We start from the raw sequence: 20,171 nt of genomic DNA on the forward strand, positions 1-20,171 counted from the left end.
GACCTTAGAGTTTATGAGATTTTAAACGTAACTGGGTTGTAGTTACACATCTGCATACTGTGATTAAACCAGGATTACCTGTTTGGGGGAGGCCTTTGTCCAGCAGTGGACGTCATGGCTGAAACGAATAAACGAACGAACCTGTTTGACAGTTCTCTACTTAAAGAATATGGGATTTCTTAACGTTTTTGTAGTAATAGAACTCTCTTCTCATAAAAATTTAATAGTCAAACAGACTCTTGAGCAATTAACAATATGAAAAGAAAACATGGGATTTCTTTTCATTTAAAATTGATAAACATGGTTTATGTTCCTCTTTTCACTTTTAATTTGAGACTTTCCTCTTCCTGGTAATGTGGATAAGATTGCTTAAAGAACGATTTTTTGTATTTTTGTTCCATGTAAAGTTAAGCGCTTAACTCACTCAATGCCTGATGTATGGAAGCGGCATGGAAGGGGTGACATTGACATATTATTATGACGTGACAGAGTATACAAATCTGAAGGAGATCTGAAAAGTCTCGCTGTCATTTGACTGTGCTCAAAGACACATACCTTCCCATCCAATACCTTAGGCACCCTCAGGCATGCTCAGGCACCCTCAGGCACCCTCAGGCACCCTCAGGCACCCTCAGGCACCCTCAGGCACCCTCAGGCACCCTCAGGCATCTAAATATAATATAACTCAAAGGTGACTGACTGACTGACTGACTGACATAGTGATCTATCAACGCACAGCCCAAAACACTGGACGGATCGGGCTGAAATTTGGCATACAGGTAGATGGTATGACGTAGACATCCGCTAAGAAAGGATTTTACGAAACTCCACCCCTAAGGATTTAAAACGGGATCCACGCGTACGAAGTCGCGGGCGGCCGCTGGTTGACCTATAGTTTCCATGATCTGTGATTTTCTTATAAGTAAATAAATAAATAAATATCTTTAGACAATTTCACACAGCGCTGTTTAAGTAGTTTCCTATAACATCTAAATGTTTTAAGTATCCTACATAACTTAATGTAACTACAATCTAACAACATATTTTGTTGCAAAATAACACCTAACATCACTACACAAGGTGCATTGTTTAGCTCGATATACTGTACCAGTACTTCGTTCAAAGCAACGCCATTTTGTTCTCGGCAATCCGCTAATCCGCCCGTTATCTTAGCGCTACAGGGCTCGCTGTCGCAACTTTTGTTCTGGAGCCGCTGAGCTGTTAATTGTAGTTAGAACTCGGTTATTGCGAAATACTGATAAGTTGTGAACTGCTAAAAATATCATTGAGGATTGAAACTAATATCCTTAAGGTCTCTATACTCAGCTGCTTTATTTAATAAGAATCATGTTGACGACATATCGGCGTATTGCCCGTATTCATAAATATTACTATGAGGTCTCACAGTGCGCGTAGACGCACAGGGTGACACGAACCAATCACAGAGCTCTATTCAACGCTGTGCGTTCGATTTGCTGCTTCACTTAAGCAAGCATCGTTTGTGAATACGGGCGTTATATCCTTAAGGAGTCTATACTCAGCTGCTTTATTTCATAAGCATCATGTCGACGACTTATACTTGCTATGATTGACAACATGACAAATGTCGACAACTTATGTCGGTGCGTCGTCACCTCAAACTATTAGCAATCAAATGATTCGCAAATATTATTAAAATTTCTTAGCGATTAGACTCGCTTATCAAACTAATTTTCCACCTTAGGCAGTACGATTTTTTCAAGTTGTTTATTTAAAAATACCTCAAATGTAATGTAGAGTCGTAGTACAAGCTATGGCTATTAATTCTAATTCAACTGAAAGTGGTTCAAATTTTACTTCTGTCACGTTTCGTTCGTTTCAGCCGAAAGACGTCCACTGCTGGACACAGGCCTCCCCCAAGGATTTCCACAAAGACCGGTCCTGCGCCGCTCGCATCCAGGCACCTCCCGCGACCTTTACCAGATCGTTGGTCCACCTAGTGGGAGGCCTGACCACGCTACGTCTTCCGGCTCGTGGTCGCCACTCAAGAATTTTCCTGCCCCAGCGGCCATCAGCTCTTCGAGCTATGTGCCCCGCCCACTGCCACTTGATTTTAGCGATTCTGCGGGCTATGTCAGTCACTCTGGTTCTCCTACGGATCTCCTCATCTCTGATTCGATCACGCAGGGAAACTCCGAGCATAGCACGCTCTATCGCTCTTTGGGTGACCTTGGGCCTTCTTATGAGGCCCATAGTAAGTGACCACGTCTCAGATCCGTATACCATCACTGGCAACACACACTGGTCAAATACTGTTGACTTGAGACACTGCGGTATTTCGGACGTGAGAATATCGCGAAGCTTCCCGAACGCTGCCCAGCCGAGTTGGATTCGACGATTTACCCCTTCTCGAAGTTGGACCTACCTAACTGGACTGTTTACATGATTGTCAACATCGTTGAATAAAGCTCTGTGATTGGTTCGTGTCACCCTGTGCGTCCACGCGCACTGTGAGACCTCATAGTAATGTTTGTAAATACGGGCGCATACCTTACTAGGTATACTACCTTTATGGTCAAACATTACTGTAGTACACTTATACCTACGAACCTTTATTGTCAAATAAGGGCACTTTCGCTAAAACTGTCCCTTTGTAGACTGAATGATTTAGCAGCGACCGCGGCGGTTGAGCTGGGATTAGTTTATCAGGCCGAAACATGAACACTGGAACCTTTGACCAGAAAATTTATACTGTTGTAGTTTTTAAGCCTCTTAAGAGTAAAGGAAATGATATACTTGAACACATGCCTAGTAGGTACTACTACTGCAATTCAAATATTTAGTACAAGCTTTATGAACACAATGAAATCTCTTTTTCAAGTGAATATTTTTAGTAAAAACGAATAGTGCAATTTTTAAGTTAAATTGGTTTGTCTTTGAAAACAGTCATGTTATTTAGTTCAATTTTGTGTTACAATCAACATTATTTATTTTTGCTGATGTCCCACTTTGCAATATTAAAATATACGCACTATAACCACAACCTTTGTATGGAGTTTGATAGACTTTTGACATTAATTTGTTAAAGTTTAAAGTAAGATGGTGCAACCCAGCCATTGCAAAGATGATAGAATGACAAAGTAGCAAAATGCATAACTCAAAAGCCTATTCAAAATAAACTGAAAAAGTAAGCTACTACTTTTTTTTCTAAACCAAGAGTTCAGGCATTAGTCTTATGAATTGACGGGACGGCGCTAAAATAAACATAAAACCAATTTCCAACAAGTGTAAAGAGAGTTACCATCAATGTGTAATAAACACAAAATGTTTGTCGCCTCACAAAGTTGCCGTAGTTACGGCAACGTGGCCGTCCTCTAAATGATTCACGCGAACACAAAGGACCGTGAAAGAGCCTGTTTTAAAATTATATGAGGGTAATTTCACTGTAATAGGAAGCAGGTACACGTGTGTGGCATTATATCATTGATGTGGAAAAGTAGGCCTTTCTAAGTGGAATAGTCGGTTTTGTAAATTGTTCTTTTGGACTACCGACTCTATTTAATTAAGAATGGAAACACTGTAAATTGCCCAGTGTTACAATATAAGCCGTATGTTTTCCTAATAAAGAAAAGAAAAATAGAAAAAAAAAGAAAAAGGAAAATTCAATGTTGTATTTTGTTTATTTTCCCCCAACATTTTTGCGACTTAAAAATATTGCTTGAAATGAACATGATGGATGTCATTTGCAAACAAATTTGATTGAATTCTTAAACGGTTTTTAACTCTAAAAACGATTTGAACGAAAACGTTCATCTTGGAGATTACATTTTCTCTTGAAGCTTTAAGTAAGTGTTTTTTCGTCAAACTTCAATTTAATTTTGATTAAAATACCAATTGTATGTCTCGTTTATATGATTGATTCTTTATCAATAAGCTTTCATTTAAAAGAAATGCTTTCAAAAATAAGTAGTATTATTAAGTTCGTCTGACTTGTTCTAAATGAACATCAATCATTTTATTTCTAGAGATAGAAAATTGCACTATAACTGATAATATTTATCGGAAAGTCTATTCATGTTTTGAGAACACATTAATTTAGCGGTTTATTTATTTATCAACAATGTAAGAAGAATAAAATACTATCTGGTCTTCGCAAACAGAATAAAAAAAAATCGACCTCTCTTCCAGGAAATCCAACTCCTCCTCTCTCATTTAGTTAAGCCAAGACTTGTCTCTCTCTCTCTCTCATTTAGTTGAGCCTGGCATCTACGTATAATATGTTGAACCAACCAATATTAACGAGTAATAAGTATAATATTGCGTGTACAAACAGAAAACCAATGTTCCCAGAATAGGGATGTTTCCTGTGTCAAAAAGCAAGAGTTTTAATTAGTCCGTCAGTTAACTTATCAAAAAATACTCTACACGTATTTTTCACTTTTTCAAACTAATGAAAATTTAAAGAGATAAAGCGCGCCAAAGTTCATAAGAAGAGGCCCGTGACGTCAATGCTTGCATAAAAGTGCCGCACGTTGTGACGTCGTGCGGAACTTCAACGCACCATAACTATGTAATTATTTGTTAAATTGACAAATAAAAATATATGTGTCCAATATTTTTTGATATTAAACATGACGGACTAAAAAAATTTTTTTAGGAAACTAGCCTATTATATTAAGACCTAGCCTGATTGGTTTTTTGGTAAACATGGAATTTACTAAAGCGATTTCGGAGAACGCAATTATGGATTTAACAGGTATATGTACGGGTATTACCTTCAACCAACATTGTTGACGATGTCTAGCTTTAGAATTTTTATTGTTTTCAATGTTACTCAATACACAAGTCAACGCCTTGCATTGATTTTTCTTTGCAAAGCTTACAGAACTGTGAGCACGGAGGCTCTGCCAGTCCTGGCTGGTGTACTGCCGGTCGACTTAGAGGTACAGAAGCGTGCGGCTATGTACTTCGCATCAAGGGAAAATATAACCTCCGATTTCTTAAATAGCCGCGATCGTTCTAAAATAAGTCGATTATTTGATTCCCGAGAAGTCGTTGAAGAAGATTTACTTAATGAATGGCAAAAAAGATGGGATACGTCAGTCAAAGGACGTCACTTATATAAATTCTTCCCGAATGTACGCGAACGTCTAACTAGGCGATGGTTAGAAATCGACCATTGCTCGTCGCAGTTCCTCACGGGACATGGCAACTTTAAACATAAACTTCACGAATTCAAACTAGTTCCGTCTCCTTTTTGCGAGTGTTCCACTGATGATGTCAGTCATGAGCAGTCTGCCCATCATATCTTGTGGGAGTGTGATCTTTGGAAACATGAACGTGATATAATGCTTAATTCAATACAACATACATCTGTTTCCGCAATTTATTACACCGATCTTGTCGCGACAAGGAAAAATTTCCGTGCTTTTAAGCGATTTTGTGAAAAATATTATTGGCAGGTAGTTGCTAATTGCTCATAAGATAGGCCCCCTTAATTTAATTTATTGTCCGTGGTGCATAATCTTTTTCTTAAAGGTTTTAAACCTTTGTTTGTCACCTGTCATCCGCTTTGCAATGGAGGGAAGTCGAACCTTAATTTCGAACTCCTCCTATGTTCTTCTGATTAATTTCGTTGCGGGTCCAATGACAGTTTAACTTTCCCCCGGGACAAACTTGACCTTCATTGGTTGGGTTTTTGTGGCGGTCAAGCTGTAGATCCTGGCTACACAGGAGTTGCAGTGGTGGGAACGAGAGGTGGGAATAGTCCCGTAAGTCAGCGTCAAAAATTCGCGACACCCAAAGTGGCCACAAAATTGACAACACAACCTTATTCCAATTGGCCATGTATTCATTAGGCAATATTTGTTGATAAACACTGTTTATAAACTGTTCATAAACAATGTTTCATAATGTTTCATCATCTCTGTAAACAGTTTATAAACAGTCCTTAAACATAGGTGATGAAAGATTGTTTATGATACATGTTGCCGTGCTCCCCGCTAGGAGTGGAGAGCAAGACGAAACATCTAGTTTACAAACAGAAGTCAACAGGTGTGGACGTGTGTTACGCGAGTTTATAAACATGGAAGTAGTGACAACTCGTCGGGCGACATCCTATCAACAACTGACAAGTGTGGACGGCCAAGTTTCAGAAACCTGTGTTTATAGTAAACTTGTTTCACACTAGTCATAAACATTTTATCAACAAATGTTGCCTAATTAATACATGGCTCAAAGACGTGTTTAAAATTTCAAATTCAAATTCTTTATTGCTCCAATGTTGGTATATAAAAGTTCTTACATATAGATAGACATTATATGGCTACTTTGGGCACAGATTGCTACCGTCAAGAACTATTTTCACGCTGTAAAATTTAAAACCAGTAGGCCTAGGATGCGCGCCGTGATAAGCGGTTTCACGCCATTTTATCGATTTTGCCCATACATTTTGACGTCGATAAAGTATATCACGGCGCGCATCCTAGCCCAGCTAATTTAATTTTCTATTGGAAACTAAGGATTTGTTACATACTAAGTACTAACCTTCTATAGTGTCGGTTGTCACTGTGGCTAGGAGCGCTAGAAGCGCTATGCACCACGACACTCCTCTCATCTGTGAAAGAAAAAGAAAGAAAATTAGTTATTCCGTCTATTTTTTTATTTATTTACGAGCTTTTGCCCGTAGCTTGCTTCCGGGAAATTTCGTCTGTTACAGAAAAAAATTATAGCGCGCGTCCCTGTTTCAAAAAGCGGAATCAATACTAGCCTATATCCTTTTCTGGGACTAAAACTATCTCTATACTAAATTACATCAAAACCAGTTCAGTAGTTTAGTCTTGAAAGCGTAACACACATACAAAGCTACTTTCACATTTATAATATTAGTAGGAACGTAGGGATAACTCTACAAAGAAGAATAACATTAAAATTAAACTAGCATATTTTCTATCTTGAAAAATAGGAAATAATCTTGCAAACGTCTCCGACGCTGCAATTTCAATAAGATCAAGTTAAGTAAGATGAGATTCGTAACGAATTCGCGAGGCAGCCGTAATAAGCCAATAATCTGCAGTATTAATTTAGATATTAAGGGAGAAAAACTGGCAAAGAGCGCAACGACTTGCTCACTTCATTTTAAATTTTTGTTAGAAGAAAATGAAGAAAAAATTTGTTATCGCAGCTCGACAGTAATATTTATAATTAAATATTCTACTTTCTAATAAAAACTAAAGGAAACTTTAAATATTTTAGAAAAATACGCATATTATAAACCTAATTTTTTAAGTTCTTATTGCCACAAAAAGTGGAATAAAATGTTATTGATATAGTAATAGACTGGACTTAATATCGACAACTCATTCACACACATTCGATATAAAATGTTTAAGATAAAATCTATGATCAAACAAAATAAAATACAATTTTTCGTTTTAAAAAGTAACTTTTCGTTTCCCTTGCTACGAAAATACGGGCTACGGATTCCTAAAAGTCCAGCTGCTACGGCGCTACAGCGAGTATTAATCCGAGCTCGTAGCGCGTAGCGGTTGCTACGAGGGCATAATTGCTACGACATGATTGCGTAGACCGTTGATGTAATTGACTTCTTTATTTCGGTTTTCAGTTTGGTTTCAATTTTGTTCTTTTGAGGTTATGGGACACGGAATGTTTATTGTTTTAATGTTATAATTTCATATGCAAAATTTTAATGTACTTTATATATTTATTCTGAATATTGTTAGACAGACTGCTTTAAACAGTAGATTCTTTGTGTAGGTTATGATTTAAATTTTGACTAATAATTGTTTGTTGTGTCTAAACCATCTTACAAAGATATCAGAAGGAATAAAACACGTTTGTATATCATACTAATGAGGGCTATCGTTTTTATACTTAACAGTTGGCACCCCTGGCGATTGACAGGACCTTACTCTACAGTGGCGCCATCTTGATGAGTGCAAATGCGATAGTCCTCCTACCACTTTAGCGCTCACCAGTTGGTGCCACTGTCTTCGCTACTAGCAAGTGACAGGACCTTACTCTACAGTGGGGCTAACTGGTGAGCGCTAAAACGATAGCCCTCATTAAGGAGGTGTTACTATTAATAAATAAATTAATTAACAGGTAAGAAAAACTCAGAAAACACAAAGTGAATAGTCACTTTGTTTTTTAATAATAATAATAACGATAGCGTTATTATTATTATTAAAATTCTTTATTGCACACCACATTGAATAAGAACAAAAAAGAAACACACGGAAAGGTACAATAGACGGTCTTATCGCCGTTATGTACTTGTCCAACTACTTCTAAATCAAGATTCGACCTTTGATTCATAGCAAAATGTTCTGACAAACTCCAAAAATAAATGACTATGTCAAGCCGCCACTGGCTCGCCACCCAAAGGCAATTAACTAAACAAACTGTGATTGTCAAGTAAATCGCTTGTAAAATATTAAACTGTAGTTAATTTCGAGTGGGGCCCTAACGGTCGGTTAAGTCTTGACGACACGCTCCAATCCGCGGTTTTTATTGGAGTAATTAAAAACTTTCGAGCGTGAAGCAATACCTTCATTTGTAGAGACGGTATAGTTGGCTGAAGAAATACACAATGTTTGAAAAAGAAACAGAAATCTAAATTGTATAACTCAAAGGTGACTGACTGATATAGTGATGTATCGACGCACAGCCTAAACCACTGGACAGATCGGGCTGAAATTTGGCGTGCAGGTTGATGTTATGACGTAGGCATCTGCTAAGAAAGGATTTTACGAAACTCCACCCCTAAGGGGGTAAAACGGGTTTCAAGCGTACAAAATTTTAAATCCGTACATTTATTCACAGTGAATACTTGCGGATAAATATTGTAATTATATTATTTTCCGACGTTGACATGCGTCTGGTTGATTTCCAGATCATTCATTTGAATACTAATTTTTGAAGTGTATGTGAGTGTGAAAGTTTTATGTTTGTCTCATTGATAGTCAAGAAATTTGTGTGTAAACTTGTATACTTAACTATAATACTTATGAAATATTTTTATTCTGCTTAGGTAATTAATGTTGACAATAGGTTTACAAGCCTGTAGGATTAAAAGCCAACAAGCTCCCTAAAGGCCAACTCCGCAACCTCGCATTTAATTATAATCTTTCCGAAGCCGACTGTACAGAACAAAATGGCAGTAGAGCTCCCGAAGGAATGGAACGGAATTAAAATATTTAATGCCAGTCGTTCTGGTCCTTCAAGTGTACAGAGTATTTACGATGTATTCTGTCTTTGCCCTTCGCAAATATGACGGTAGTCGTGTATTAATGTGTAATGGCGCGCGGGTTGTGTGACAGGTGCTTTGGTAGCAACGTGGGTTGTATATTGGGGGTAGGAAAATTAGGCCGCACTCGCACGATGTGTGTGGGTAGGTAAACAAATCGTTGTAAATAATAAACGAAGGTACGTCTAAAAGTAGCTTTACTAGTGGAATCTGTTTCTAAAGCTGGGTTGCACCAGCTTACTTCAACTTCAACAAACGTCAAAAATTTGCATACAAAAAGCACCGGTTACAGTTAAAGTTAGGTGGTGCAACTCAGCCTCCAAAGCCTCCGCCATCAATTTCTAAAAAGATATACCTTAAACCTATCATCATCATCAGGTCATAGTCTTCACTAAAGGAGGAAGATCATCTCTCATTTACCAGAGACAAATGAAGGATTTGGCATACACTCTACGGTTGCCAGATGGGTTGGCTCCTTAAGAACAAACATATCATCACTTCCATTGATGTTAGGCAAAATAATTAGTGTAGGTATATTTTCCCGGAAAACGCGGCGTGGTACGTCCACCACAAGGTGGACCAACGACCTCATAAATGTAGCAGGAAGGCGCAGGATGCAGGCCGCTACCAACCGGGCAATGTGGAAATCATTGGGGGAGGCCTATGTTCAGCATTGGACGTCCTGTGGCTGAAATTATGAAGATGATGATGATTTTATTCATGTTTTATTATGTTCTATAAACATTTCAATGTAACAACATCGTTCCCAATAAACCAGAGTGCTCCAATTGAGAAACAATCGTACCAAGTCGTTCCGCCAATTGCCTAATACCATTTATTTCAAAGGGAATTGCGAAATTCTTTGAACTCCATAAATGCGCTGAAGCAAATTCACCAAACATACTAACTTGCCGCTGGTCAATTAAGTCTAAGCAGCCGACCGTGGCGCCTCTGGCGGCGCCCGCCGAAACTGCGCAGTTACTGGAATTGAAGCAATGTCTCGCGCCACTTCGCTTCAAATGTGTATAAATCGAATGGGAGACCAGGGTGGTGTGGTACAGTCTCCAGCACACCAAACTATACAGGGTGGAAACGAAAAGTGATCTCACTCGATTATTTCTAAACTATACAAGATATCGAAAAACTGGTTACTGATCCTGAAAGTGCTTCACGATATCTTTCAAACGGTACCAACAATAGGTTACATAATATACTGGATCTATCTGAAAATTCAATGCACCAGAAGTTTGGCTTGATCAGGCATCACTGTGCATTTTCAGAAGATGACACTTTTTATCAATCTTTTTGAAGATGCTTTACAGCTATGCAAGGTACCGATAGCTTTCAGTGATGACAACCAAAGATAAGAAATATTACGCTACCTTGTTTATAAGACCATTCTGGGTGGAGCTGGAGTTGTAATGGTAAATAGCTATTCCTAAACATAAATATAAATTATACCTAAAGTAAAAAATGGTATAAAATACCAGCCTCAATTAGTGACATTGTAAAGTATAGGTCGAATTTCGGCCGTCCAGTATTTAGCGTCCATTTTACACGAAGGTATTTGTGCCAAATCCCACAAGCCATCTGAGCCGCAGTCGCAAATACAGCGTTCAATTTCAAGCGTAGTTTCCGCCAGCGCCGGTAGAGGCGCCGCGGTCGGCTGCTTTCCTACTTAATTGAGCGGAGCGAGCGAAGCACAGAAAGTTGTGTTTGGTCGAATCGCTCGACTTCATATCCTTTGATGGAGACGCTATTGAGAAATCGGTTGGTTAGATGCCTAGTTATTTTTTATTGCGAATCAAGATGAAGATTTTGTGAAGCGAAAACGAGAGGTTCGATGTATTGTTATAGGGTCTTTGTAATGATTTTTCATGAGGGATAGCTTCATTTCTTAGAGCTCTTTCAAATTAGACGTTTTGAGACGATGTTTGTCGTCCGTTTGCAGGACCGCACACTGAAAATTTTATGACAACTGCGTTGGAATAAAAAAGACAGTCAATTACCAACAGAGTGAGCGGTCTTGATAAACGTCCGTCTCAAAACGTCTAATTTAAAAGAGGCCTTACAGATAGATATATTAATTTTCATATCTTGAAATGGCTGTTTTCCTATTCAAACTTCTTCTTCAAAACAGCATTGGTAATACCAGTCAATAACTTTGCATGCAATGTCTTTCCCTCTGGAAATACCTCCTTCAGCTTTATTCATCTACTTACTGTAAATATGTTTATGGAAATTGCTGAAAATGTGCATTCCATAGAGATACAGCTGTTTAGAGAATACTGGTGGAATATTTATGAAGTGCACCAGCGGTCAGAACACGCTACATCCTGGAACGAGTTCCAGCAGGAATGTAAATAATATGCAGTCGGTAGAGGGGAGGGATAAATAGCACTCGGAAATTCTCATCGCTGCTGGAAAGTTATATTTTTAGTAGTATCGAAATATTGTGGCATAACAGATTTGCAAAATGGTCATTTTAATTTCAGACCTATTCTAGAATCAAGAAAGAAAGAAAGAAAAATATTTATAAATCAGAATCAGAATCATCATTAATTATGTTTGCTTTATAAAAGATAAATACAGATAATATGCATGCCGTCATTCGGTAGAGCACGCATGCACTTGCTTTATGTACCTATGTATCATTTGAACAAATATGTCTCCTACGCAAATTAATGATTTATATTCTATTCTTTTCTAATAGATTCAAGTCTCACAATTAGTCTTTTCGGACATTCCATAATTTTAAATTAATAAATATTTTTTATCAGAGAATTAGTACAATTACACATGTAGACCGGCTAATTTTGTATCAAAATGGCTCCTAAAATTAAAACCGCAAAGATATCCCAGAATTTAGATTGTTAGGTATCTAAACATAGATTACGTTATTAGTTTTACAAGGTTTATCAAGTTCAACAATAATATAAAAGCAAAATAAGTTACAAGAGTTTTCTAAAAATATCTTATAACTGCGGATTAAAAATCACAACACTATTTTACAAAAATCCATTTTATTTTTAACTGGGCACCATTCTCGGATTGTCTCACAGCTCACAAGCCTATGTAATAAACAGAATTTAAAAACTCCATTACTTCGTTAAAATGCACGATCCAATTCAGTACTATACAAAAAGATACAAAAGCTTCTAAGTCTGGGCATTCATTACAAAAAAGCTTATTCGAAAGCTCAGTGAAACAGTTTTCAAATAAACCGGAGCTTTTGTCTGGTGCCGTGTGGTTAAAATACAGGGTTTTTGTCCGCACAATGGGCTTATAGATGTGGTACAGATGATGCAGCAGTGACTGGACGCAATTTCCACCAGCTTGATACTTTCCGGTTTGTAGGGTTGGCACTGTTCGGATTTACTATTACATTTTTGTAAAAGCGATTAGAAAAGCCTAATGTTCGCATAATTATTCCCTATTGGAAGCCAACGTGTCGGCCATCCTTCATTTGTTTCTTGTAAATTAGAGAGGGTTGTGCTCATGCAACGAATAAAATGATCTGATATTTATAGTAGGTATAAAGTTCCTAGCAACGTTCTTGCTTAAGATTTTCTTACATTACATCCTCTTTTTCAGTGATAAGAGGTATAAATCTCTTTTAATTTTGTTACTAATGTGGCAGCCCTAAGCTTTTCAGTGTGCTTTTGTGTGTTGTGTACCGTAGTAGCTTGAAAACTCAACTCTGCAATAGATTTTAAAATAGGTACGTGTACCGCCCGGATCTACAGTTTGGCGACCAATGAAACCCAACCAGTGAAGGTTGGATCGGTAGAATACTACTATTACTCGGTAAAATTGGTGCTAGGTATACCTTGCTCACTTTTGACGGATACAACCTAAACTCGAGCTGTCTAAAGGTAAGAGCTTAGATTACATCCCCACATGTATGCCTGTATTTTACGCGATATGACTGAATAATGTACCACAAAGGCGGGTTTTAAATCGTACTCCTTTAATACTTAAAACACTGTTCTGGTTGCGTGTATCGGAACGTGAAGTTTTTGTTTTGAATTCCAAATACTTTTTGGAAGCTTCTCTGTTCGAGAATCAAATTATACTAATAACGTTTGATATTGATGTATCAACAAATCAACATTCATAATGTATTAAACGCACGTATTTATGGACGTTACTCCGACGATAACTGAAACTTATACGCGTATTTACACAATCTGTAACAATATTGCTGAATCAATTCATTATTATTGCTGGGGTTGTGTAGACGGGCGTTTTTTTCGACGCCCTAAATAGAAATTGTAGAAATTGTTAGGGAGGATCTTTTTGTGAAGTATATGAATTATTATAAAAAGAACATTAATGGTAAATTTGGTGGGTAGTCGTTACAAATAGAATAGGTTGAAATATTTGACAAATTGATAAACACAGCATCGTTCTGCGTCGAAACTTAAGCAATTTAGGAACATTTCAGTGAGTAACGACTTGATATAATATAAATAAATCATATTAATTTCAACAAATGATAAATCAAAAGAATAATAGTATTTTATAGTAAATATTCAGAAGAATCTGATAAAATCAAAAGAAAAGGATGTTCGTAAAAATATTCATCACAAAACGAGCGTTTAAAAAAACGCTATGTTTATAAAAACACGACTCAATCAAGATACCGCAAATGAAAATCAAACAACCACATTTTATCATTGTTACGGCATTTCGTGTTTTCCCAATTGTATTCCGATCTCGATTGGGCTAACAGAATGACAGATGTTTGAACGGACCGGAATAGGCTCGGAGATGGACTTCAAAGAAAAATTGTTTTTATTCGCATCGAAAGACTTGCGCAAAGGCACAAGCGCGAAAGACAGTAGAGCAAATGACATTTGCGCGCATGGAAACTTGCGCGAAAAGACACTAGCGCGAATGGACGTTAGCGTGAAAAGTCATGAGCGCGAAAGACAATAGCGCGAATGGACGTTAGCGCGAAAGACATTTGCGCGCATGGACACTTGCGCGAAAAGACATGAGCGCGAATGGACGTTAGCCAGAAAAGACATGAGCGCGAATGGACGTTTGCGCGAAAAGAGATGAGCGCGAAAGACACTTGTGTCTTTGTGCAAATATCTTTCGCGCTAGTGTCTTTCGCGCAAGTGTACCAGAACCGTTTTTATTACGTAGAGATCAAAGTTAAAGATTGTAAATAATTGTGTTTTAGATGGTGGAACATCTTGCTAAACATTATGGCATCTTGTGTAGTCGTAACAGATACTATTTTGCAAAAAAAATAGAAGTTGAATGTGCTATCGAGTGAACTTAATTTAACCCTTTAGCGTTTAAAAAAACGCTATGTTTATAAAAACACGACTCAATCAAGATACCGCAAATGAAAATCAAACAACCACATTTTATCATTGTTACGGCATTTCGTGTTTTCCCAATTGTATTCCGATCTCGATTGGGCTAACAGAATGACAGATGTTTGAGCGGACCGGAATAGGCTCGGAGATGGACTTCAAAGAAAAATTGATTTTATTTAATCAAAACTCTTGCGCGAAGACACAAGCGCGAAAGAGATTTGCGCGAAAGGATTTGCGCGAAAGATATTTGCGTGAAAGACACTAGCGCGAAAAGACACTAGCGCGAATGGACGTTAGCGCGAAAAGACATGAGCGCGAAAAAAGATGAGCGCGAAAAACACTTGTGTCTTCGTGCAAATATCTTTCGCGCTAGTGTCTTTCGCGCAAGTTTACCTGAACCGTTATTATTACGTAGAGATCAAAGTTAAAGATGGTAAATAATTGTTTTCGATGCCGGAACATCTTGCTAAACATTATGGCATCTTGTGTAGTCGTAACAGATACTATTTCGCAACAAAAATTAGAAGTTGAATGTGCTATCGAGTGAACTTAATTTAACCCTTTAAGTACTAGCGAATCAATTGTTACCGCGGTCTTATGCGACCATTAAAGGGTCCACGAGTTATTAGGTTCGATTCAAGAAATGCACCTGGAGTTTTTCATTTGTTTTTACAGTCCTCCTAATGGTTACAGGTTTTTTCTTATGTCTTAAGGTTTTTAATTTATATGCTAGAGAGTCTAATGCCCGTTTTCACCATCAATCCCTAATTTTTAAGTGACCCCTAATGGTAACACATAACAGGAATTTTGTTTTCATAGGGGTCACTTAAAAATTAGGGATTGATGGAGAAAACGGGCATAAGAGACTTAAACATTCGTTATTGTGATACTACATATATGATAAGAACTGTTTTGGCAATTCGAGAGCTATGTTGGTACATAATTAAATTACAAATACGCCTTCAATGTATTCCATCCAAAACAAATAGCCATAGCCAGAAATGCCGATGCGTAATTAAGACATTAATCTCTATCGCAGTGCCTAAGCCCTACACTATCAGTCCCGAAGAGAAATAGGTAACATCCAGATAACGAAATAAATTTATTTCTATCACGATATATAAATAATTCAAAGGCCGCGGGCTGTGTGTGGTGAAATATTGTGGCTACGATTAGGGGGCGAATAAATAGAAATTCACCCTTAGATTTTTCGTTTTCTTTGAAGAAAAATACCTATAATTCAGACGCGTCGCGACGCGGCGGGTTGTCTGATGGATTTATAGATTTTGAGGTTAGTTTTTTGGTACGTGTTTGTTCCGGTGCGAAGGGTATGAGAATAAGGGTATCAGTGTTTTTGTTGTTACAGGCGATATGGCGAACGAAGAAATAAAGGATTTATATGCTGAACATACAGTTGAAGCAAGAGTAAAAATGCGACCGTTTGGGGATAGTTGGGTTAATAGTGATTCCATTAATTCTAATTTTGTAAGTAGCTACAGATTTGTAGCTACTACTAAAGGCTTAACTATTTATGTACTAAGTTTTTTCCTTAGGTAACATTTTCTTACATTTCATTGCTCTCGCAACATAAATTATCAGAAAGATAAATAATTTAGTATTTATACCGCTGTAGAGAATGTAGCGATCATTAATTAATGTCTCTTTATATTGTTCAGTCTATAAATCTAAGGCTATCAGCAACATTCCCTAAATACGAATACCTTATGTAATCATTAGAGTCTGAGCCAATAGATTTCAGCATTTTTATGTATAACAAAACAACTTTTAAATTATAATCTATCATTGATAGGTCTAAAATGGGTCACAAACTTTAATTAATTATAGAGAAGAGAAACAATAATGATAATTACTGAAAACAAGATTTAAAGCAATTAATTTCACAACTTACTAATTTAATTTTAATTGACATTAATCGACTGTAAAAGAGGTAAACTGAGTTAGCGACCTTTCGCAAGTCTTCGCTCTATGTGCAGTCTCCTACACTACGCTTGCTTAAATTACTAAATATGTATACACGTACGTATATTTATTTATTTAAGGACAGCTAACAAGACATACACAATGAGTGATATCGTTTTTATACTTAACAGTTGGCACCCCTGGCGTTTGACAGGACCTTACTCTACAGTGGCGCCATCTTGATGAGTGCAAATGCGATAGTCCTCCTACCACTTTAGCGCTCACCAGTTGGCGCCACTGTCTTCGCTACTAGCAAGTGACAGGACCTTACTCTACAGTGGCGCTAACTGGTGAGCGCTAAAACGATAGCCCTCATTAAATGGAAAGAAATATAGCGAATTCGACGTCAATTTGCCTCATTGGTTTGCAAGATTGCCAAAGTTCATTGACGCGGAATATACACTGTGTGTAGGAACTCATCTGTGTGCTTACCATGAGTTTACGTTAGGTGAGCTCGCTAGCGAATACGTCAAAGAATTCTATGAAGATTTTATTTTTTGAAAGTAGCCGCTAGGGGCGCTGCATGATATGTCATACATTTAAATGTCATTTTTTTACGCAGTCGCTAGCGAGCACACCTAACGTAAACTCATGGTAAGCACACTGAAGTACAGGTGTTGCGTTTCAGGAACATTTGGTTGGTTTCAGTTAATATCGGGTTCCAAGGAGAACAATCTTAGCACGGATTATATTGATGATCGGAGCACATCGCTGTGATCGATGTACTCACACAAAGGAGTGTTTAAGTGGATCTTATATCAATTTATCTGGAGGCGTATGTAGGGTAGATTTATTTATCACTAATATTATTTGCTACATATGTATGCTTTAATAATATACAGATATTGCGTTATCGGAGGCCAACTGGTCAACATGGAAATCATTGGGAGAGGCCTATGTTCAGCAGTGGACGTCCTATGACTGAAACGATGATGATGATGATGATTGCGTTATACTATAATGTGATGTGGATAGGTAATATAAATACAGGTAAAGCCTGGTCCCTGAGCACGTAGAATCCCGTCCAATGACCCCAAGCTGCCCATCCTTGTCGCTCGCACGTAATTATGTTGCTGTCGCGCTCGCACACTCACTGTGGGCGCGCGTCGCACAGTCGCAGTTGGGGTCATTGGACGGGATTCTACGTGCTCACGGACCAGGCTTTAGTCAAAGATGCATGTAATTTTTAATACAGATTAATTATTATTATAACAAGGAATTGTAATTACCTTTAATGTTCGGGACGAACCCTACTTTTTGTAGAGACTATCTTCCAGGTTGCATGCGAGAACTGAAACAAACAAAAAACATATTTAGAAACACATTCAATTCTAAAAAACATAAAAAACTGTTAATTATAAGGCTGAGTTGCACCACCTAACTTTGACCGTAACTATAACGGTAACCGGTGCTTTTTGTATGGAGTTTGACAGATTTTTGACGTTTGTCAAAGTTAAAGTAAGATGGTGCAACTCAGCCTAAGAGTAACGAAAATACATAAGTAAAACGGCACCTAAAGGACGAAGCACAATCAACCCAGAAACGGATCATAACCCTATCAACTCGATGCGGTCAGTATTCTTTGTATGAAACTCCGTACTGCAACGCACACTTATCCGCACCATAACGTAAACTCCTCGCCTCATGGCGAAAGGCGATACAGTCTTGATGCCTTCCCGGGTTGATAAATGTGTTATGACCTTAAATCTTATATATCCGTACGACGGAACAGTACAACGCGATTCTCATATGAAAAAGTGGAGAAAAGTGTGTGCGTGCGCGCCGCATACGTGTTGGCGCGCTCACACCCAAGTAACATTTTACTCCATTTAAGAGTTCACATTTAGTTCCAATGTGTACTTAAAGCATTAGTACAGTTCACTCGTGATGTATAAGCTGTATTATTGCAATTAATTACACCTATACCTGTCTAAGGGACTTATAGGAGTGTAGACTAGTGTAGAGTTATACTTTTATACGATTGTTGGTGTTATAATACTCTAACAACTATCCTTTAGTCAGCCATCTGACTAAGAGCATTATAGGAGGGTAGAGATACGGCAATCGCTGTTTAACGGCCTACTTGTACGATGTTATAGAGCTAGCATTTTAATAGAACACACGTGGTCATTTATAAAGCCAAAGGCTGTTATGTTTACTTGTTTTAGACTGTTATACAGCTAGTAGCTGTAGTAGGACTTGTTTGTGATAATTAAAATAACCTTTTTTTACTATCTGTACAAAAGTGTTTCAATGGTTCGCATGTACACTGTAGGCTGTTAAAAGGACTATATGTGTTGTCCATTTACATCAATAGCAGTTTATTTGTCCACAAGTACTACTCTTATTTGCTTTAAGCTGAACACGAATGTGAATGTGATATTCTATTACACATTTCCCCAAGCCTGTTTTTAGTTGTTCATGGTGGTTCTGTACATGATGCAGAGGAAAATATTATGCCTGAACCTGAAATTTCCCTTCAAAATATACCAGATATCAGAGTGTGATGATTGCAGTTCTTGTGATAGTGAATACCATTTTGATTTGGACAATTATTTAACCTTTCGCAAAAAAAAATAAGAACATGGGCTATTGAAAATCGTATTCCTCATTCCGCTTTGAATAAATTGTCAAGCATAATAAACGAATTTAAACCGGGAACACTACCGTCTGATGCTTTAGGTATTCATACTTGACTAGGTATTAGTACCTGGGCTAGGCGATTTAACGGACATTAATATTTTTTATTGCGGATCTCTAAAATTTCAGTATTTGAAAGAATTAAAGATACACAATTGACCTGAACTAGGTACATCTTAAAGCTGTACATAAGTTCACATTAGAATAAATTTATAGACATTAGCGCTGTAGTGGTACAAATGTGGAACATCATATAGATAACAGCATTCTAACAGAACACATGTGAACCTAATATACGCTCACCGCATTAAATTGGAGTTATAACAGTTCACATAGCCGTATTTCATTTCCACCATTTTGTTCTACGTAACCTAAAATATTTACCAAATAAATCTCCAAAATTAATGCAGATTTATCACAAAATTCGCAGATAGAGCGATTGAGTTTTGGTTTCATGTTATAATTAATTACCGTAATATAATTATAATGCCAATCCAATATCAAAAACTGAAAATTGTAGATTTCCTCTCAGCCAGTTTTAAATATTTTAAAATGAATATCGCGTTTTTACAGAGGCGCGTAAATATTTTAGCTGTAAATATGTATACATTTCACGATAAAGTTGCATTCCCAATGGCATTAACATTATTAAGTATTTAAAACCCGTGTTATTATTTGCATAAATGATTATCCGCCCGAGTTGTTTCCCTCTTGGCACTCACGTACAAATACCAAACTAATATTAAAATGTGGAAATAATTTAAGACACACGTGAACTTTAGGTAGCATTGGAATACTTTTGTCGGACTTTATAACTTTGAAAGCTGTGCATTTAGCCACTTGTTACTCTTTATTGTCCTCACGTACGTTGTATGGTTCACACTGCGTCCCATATAGTGCCGTAAGTCAGCCTTAAGTACGATGTTACTACTTAAACTGCTATTATAATGCTATTATACTGCTAATGTACA

At 37.4% G+C, this 20,171-nt stretch overlaps 1 protein-coding gene across 1 annotated transcript in view; it reads right to left on the bottom strand.

Moving 5' to 3' along the window:
- Positions 1-20,171, bottom strand: part of LOC135078586 (Ig-like and fibronectin type-III domain-containing protein 1) — a 221,827-nt gene that overhangs the window by 82,417 nt on the left and 119,239 nt on the right. Inside the window, exons 3-4 of the mRNA XM_063973116.1 lie at positions 17,790-17,851; positions 6,526-6,595 (exon numbers count right to left, since the gene is read on the bottom strand). Of these exons, the coding sequence (XP_063829186.1) occupies positions 6,526-6,595 (70 nt within the window). The 5' untranslated portion in view covers positions 17,790-17,851. The remainder of the gene's footprint in view (positions 1-6,525; positions 6,596-17,789; positions 17,852-20,171) is intronic.

The sequence above is a fragment of the Ostrinia nubilalis genome, chromosome 15 (genome assembly GCF_963855985.1).
Source record: "Ostrinia nubilalis chromosome 15, ilOstNubi1.1, whole genome shotgun sequence".
Taxonomy (NCBI): Eukaryota; Metazoa; Arthropoda; class Insecta; order Lepidoptera; family Crambidae; genus Ostrinia; species Ostrinia nubilalis.